This window comes from Amphimedon queenslandica, unplaced genomic scaffold (genome assembly GCF_000090795.2).
Source record: "Amphimedon queenslandica unplaced genomic scaffold, v1.1 AMPQUscaffold_13196, whole genome shotgun sequence".
NCBI classification, from domain to species: domain Eukaryota; kingdom Metazoa; phylum Porifera; class Demospongiae; order Haplosclerida; family Niphatidae; genus Amphimedon; species Amphimedon queenslandica.
In genome coordinates this window covers 18,462-23,321 of record NW_003546568.1, presented here as the reverse complement: position 1 = coordinate 23,321, position 4,860 = coordinate 18,462, and the positions used below count along the sequence as shown (strand labels likewise).

At 30.8% G+C, this 4,860-nt stretch overlaps 1 protein-coding gene and 1 pseudogene across 1 annotated transcript; both read right to left on the bottom strand.

Moving 5' to 3' along the window:
• Positions 1-990, bottom strand: part of LOC109584569 (ficolin-2-like) — a 1,370-nt pseudogene extending 380 nt beyond the window's left edge.
• Positions 991-3,822: 2,832 nt separating this feature from the next.
• Positions 3,823-4,791, bottom strand: LOC109584574 (uncharacterized). The gene is made up of 4 exons (XM_020000359.1): positions 4,725-4,791; positions 4,261-4,678; positions 4,093-4,204; positions 3,823-4,035 (listed from the first exon to the last, which is right to left on the bottom strand). Exons 1-4 carry the CDS (start codon positions 4,765-4,767, stop codon positions 3,868-3,870), a joined length of 741 nt encoding a protein of 246 aa, XP_019855918.1. The 5' UTR covers positions 4,768-4,791; the 3' UTR covers positions 3,823-3,867.
• Positions 4,792-4,860: the final 69 nt, after the last annotated feature.

The window sequence follows — 4,860 nt, the reverse complement described above, 5'->3', positions numbered from 1 at the left end:
AGCCAGAACTCTCCATTGAGGTCTCCAAATCCTTTTTCATAGTCAGCCCAGTTGAGGTAGAAGTCATTAGAACCATCCATTCTCCTTTGAAATACAGTCCATCCACCTCCATTACTCATATCACAATAGACCTGTTGAATATAAGTTATATACATGTACAGTGTAGCTTCTTTATTATAGTCCCATACTACATGTCCTTAATACAGAGGTGACCTCATTTCAGAGGTACTTTTGCATAGTCAGGACATCAAAATGTTATTATTATAAAGGGTTCTATATATTGTTTATATTGAAATTATATTTACCTCAAAGGCTGGTAGCTCATCAGGTTTCACAGTATATACTCCACTGCATACTTTACCATTTTCATATGCTTCCTTACAGTCACGAGGGAGACAACCTACAGTAAAATAGATATGTCTAATTATTTTTATTACTGTATGACTTACATGCTTCTTGTGTTTCTTGTGCAGTATAGCAATGCTAATAAGAATGAAGCATCCTATCAGCTTAAAATAAGAACAGGAATCCATCTTGTCTTGACTTGCTGTATAGAACTAATACTGAACAATCCTTTTACTGTAGGTTACCAGTGATGAGTGTTTGTGTACAGCTACTGCTTTTATAACATGCTGGAGCTTTATTTACTATTAGTTAAAATTATTGTGAATTTACTTACTACTACTGGCCAAGATTATTGTGAATTTCAGATACTACTGTTACTACTAATATTTAGCTGACAAACTAGCCTGAGATACTTGTTGTAGTAAAAACATGCAAAACCAAAACTGACCTCTTTTACTCAAATACACATGTAACATTATTATTAATATTTTTTTACTTGTTTAGTATCTATTATCAATTATATTAGATACTGCTTAGGCTAGTCTACATGAAATGTTATGCTTTGTGTTACTTTTGTGGTGTGTTAATTTTTGTTATTTTCATGCTCTCCTTAAATCTACGGATTTAAACCACATCCAATGCCATTTTATTGCATATACTATTCCCAAAACACAAAAATTAGCTCATTACATGAATATTATTTTTTGAGCACATTTTAATTGAAAACACAAAATTTTTAACACTCAAAAATTTGAACGTACATGTATATAGTTGTGTAGTGTAGAGATGTTTGATGTTATGCATAGTAGAAATTTGGAAAAGCCTATAATTGTGATTCTGTGCCAAATATGGCATCCACCTTACTGTACTATAGCACTACAGAAACATCTCTCTTTTAATATCAACCATAATAATGCAATTTATAGACTAGCATATAAAAATTAATTTGTCCTTACCATTTTAGCAAAGATTGTTACAAAAATTTTTATGTAGGTTTTATTGCCAGTGTTGGGACCCCTTGTCTAGTGCTCAGACCCAGAGTCTTGTAAAAACCCTCAAACTGATAATTTCAAAGACCTCCAGAGAAGTTTAATAAAGAGAATACAAGAATCAATCAATGAAGACATGTACATACCACTAATGAATAAAAGGTATTGATATTATGAATTGTAGAAATGTACCTTAGAGTGGGTATTGATTGCGCTCTTAAATTTTAGCGTTTTTAAGGGGGCCCTGATTTAGTGATATGTAATATTAGCGAAGATAGGAAGAAAATCAATAGTAAAACCCCCATTCAATAGCATAACACTACTCAAAAAGCCAATCTATACATTAAAGAGCAGAATACTTAACAAGATCACCCTATCTACTGTTATCTTGTTACAGATCTTGCCTATCTTGTGTACTTGTTTACACAAGTACATAATAACTATTATTAGCAGCTGGTTGAATTAGCGTTTTTAAGTACACTTACTAAAAACACTAAAATTAAGTGTCGCAATTAATACCCACCCTAAGGTGTTCTTTATTGATGGGAACATCATCTACTCTTGATGGGAATTATATTTGGCAATTTATTAAATTTAGGAATTGCATTAAAAATTTAGCAATAGCCATGCTTCATTGAGCATGTAAAGAATAAAGCAAAATGAAATGGACTTTTATTCAGTGCAACTTTAGTATTATTATTACTTAATATTACAGTTATGTAGTTAATTATTCAATTGTTAATTAATTTGTAGTCAGTTAGAAGCCACCAATACATACTACAGTTTCTATCAAACCATTGATATAATCAGTGGGAATGGAAGGGAGGAAAAATTTAAAAAATTGATTAGAAACAGCTCAACTTTGTACATAACATAAAAACATTAATATGTATCAGAAACTGACTTAAATAAAAATTTGCGGTAATTTTGGAACCATTAAAAAACATGGGCCCTTGGTACTTTTCAGAAATTGGTCCATTTTAAAAATTGCTATAACTCAAAAATGTCTGTTGGAATCAGCTCAAACTTTCTACACAGCATAAGTATATCCATATGCATCAGAAAATGTAATAAAAATTTAGGGTGATTTTGGAGCCATTAAAAAAACCATGGGAACTTTTAGAAATTGGGAATTTTTAAAATGGTCATAACTCCAAAATGTTTGTCAGAGTTGGCTCAAACTTTGTACACAGCATAAGGACATAAATATTTATCAGAAAATTTAATAAAAATTTGGGGTGATTTTGGAGACATTTTTCAGAAAAAACCATGGGCTATAAATAATAGTCTTTGCCTTTTTTGTCACATTCAAAGTGTCACAAAGAATGAGAAAACAGGAGAGAGAATTTGTGTTTGTTTGAAATTTACAATATAGTTATTAACTATTGTCTTTATTAATCAGTTGCTAGGGAACATCCTCTGTTGTCAAGGGTTACTACCTGATAGTGTATTGTACCAGTTAGCGTTTGATGGGCTGGTGTCTCGTTATATTCTCCTCTCATTACAACATTCACCAATTAATGAACTAACTGTTAGCAAAATAAATAAAGTAAGTGGATCTGTACTGTAGAGAGGGACCTTCTAAGACAATAGGTGCAAACAACATTGTGAACATAATACTGTATGTGTACATGTACATCAGCATTAAGTTCCTATATACAATTCAAACATCATGCAGTTAGGACTTAGTCTCGCTAGCTCTAATTTAACAGTGATTACCATGGTAACAGTGATTTCATTGGGTTGACCAAATTCCACCAGACAAGCATGAGTTGATGTTAGGCATGAAACCAGACTCTATTCTAAAAATTAAGTCTGGCCCCACGAAACTAGCTAGAACTGTGGCCATGGGTTACAATGTATTATACATATACTTTCTAATGCCTTGCCTTTTGTTAAGTAGCTTAAGTGTAAGGACTGGCTTATGTAAGTTTGATATAATTATTTTACTTCTCTTTCCTTCATCTCCACTCTCTCTCTTTGCTCCAGTTATTACATTTTGCCTAGCGACTGGTTGAAAGATAGGACCAGTGATGAGTGATAATTATAAAGGAGTAGAGTCACTTAGAAGATTTATAAATTATTTAAGTGACCGAGCAACACAACAAGTATTTTCATTGATTAAAATTGATTATGATTTTATTACTTTTATATAATTTTATAGATTGTTAAAAGACAAGTTATTACCCCTTCAATTATTATTAACTGAACAATTAATAATAAATTGTCATTTTTCTTCTATACATGTTTTTTCTTTAGTCAAAAAATATTAGTCATTAACTAACAAAAATAATGCTTCAGGAGAAACCTTTAGACATTATACTTGTGTTATCTTACCACCAGAAAGCTCCTGTTTAAATAACACTATTTTTGCCATGACAAAATTAATTGTCTTTATGCATGGGTGCATGAGTTAGTTGCTTAGGCCAGGTCGTAAAAATACTTCATTAAAATTATAATTAATATATAATTTATTATCAACATATCTCTTTAATTTTATAAATATGCCATGCATGCATTTTGGCTTCAAAAATTAAGGTTCATCTTCTTTTTTGTTGTTAGAATTGTAAGAAGTTTTTGAATCAAGGCCAGTAATTACTTGAGTGCTCACATCATCAGATGAAATATCAGCTTCTGAATACTTATTAGCATGACTGCTATCAATTAAGACTACTACAGTTTTAGCCTCAGTTAAGTAAACCTACAAATTTACATCAGTAATAAACAGAAAATGTAATTTTTTTAAAAACTTGTATACCGTGTCTTCTTCAAATTCATCTTCAATATTATGATCCAACAAAATTGACTTTACAGCTAATAGAGAAGGATCACTTAGCGAGTCTATATTTGTTTCATATGTTGTTACTTCCCTGTTATTATACATGATAAAAAGTTTATAAATTTCCAACATTAATTTGTCACTAACCCAGTAGTTGATAGTGTATGTTTGCCTTTTTCAGATACTGGAGCTTGTGCTTGCTTATATTCCATAGCATCATCTTGCTTTAAATCACTTTTTTGAATTGAAGGTTGAATTTGAGTACCAATTTCAGCTGTTTGAATTGAAGGTTGAATTTGAGTACCAATTTCAGCTGTTTGAATTGAAGGTTGAATTTGAGTACCAATTTCAGCTGTTTGAATTGAAGGTTGAATTTGAGTACCAATTTCAGCTGTTTGAATTGAAGGTTGAATTTGAGTGCCAATTCCAGCTGTTTGAGTTGAAGGTTGAATTTCAGTTAAGCCAATTTGATTTGGCTCTTCTTCATTCCGGAGTTGATATCGAAAAATCCTATTTCTATAATAACACTTGTAGCAGCAAAATATTATCACCAGTACCACAATAACTATAATATAAATGTAAAATCTTTAAATACTTAATACTTAACTTACCAGCCATTAAAATTGCTATTATTATTAATATCAATACTATCATAACTTGTGTTGATATGCAGTTTTTTGTCTCTGTTAATATAAAATTAAAAGTAAAAAAGTTAAAATTTTACTGTGTAACAGAAATATTTTTGTA

What these genes read in the sequence shown, in the direction of transcription:
- LOC109584574 (XM_020000359.1), bottom strand. Translation starts at nt 4,767, where the DNA reads ATGATAGTATTGATATTAATAATAATAGCAATTTTAATGGCTG. An exon ending in AATAGCAATTTTAATGGCTG is followed by an intron (nt 4,679 to 4,724) that starts GTAAGTTAAGTA and finishes TTTATATTATAG; the next exon opens with TTATTGTGGTACTGGTGATA. An exon ending in CATACACTATCAACTACTGG is followed by an intron (nt 4,205 to 4,260) that starts GTTAGTGACAAA and finishes GTATAATAACAG; the next exon opens with GGAAGTAACAACATATGAAA.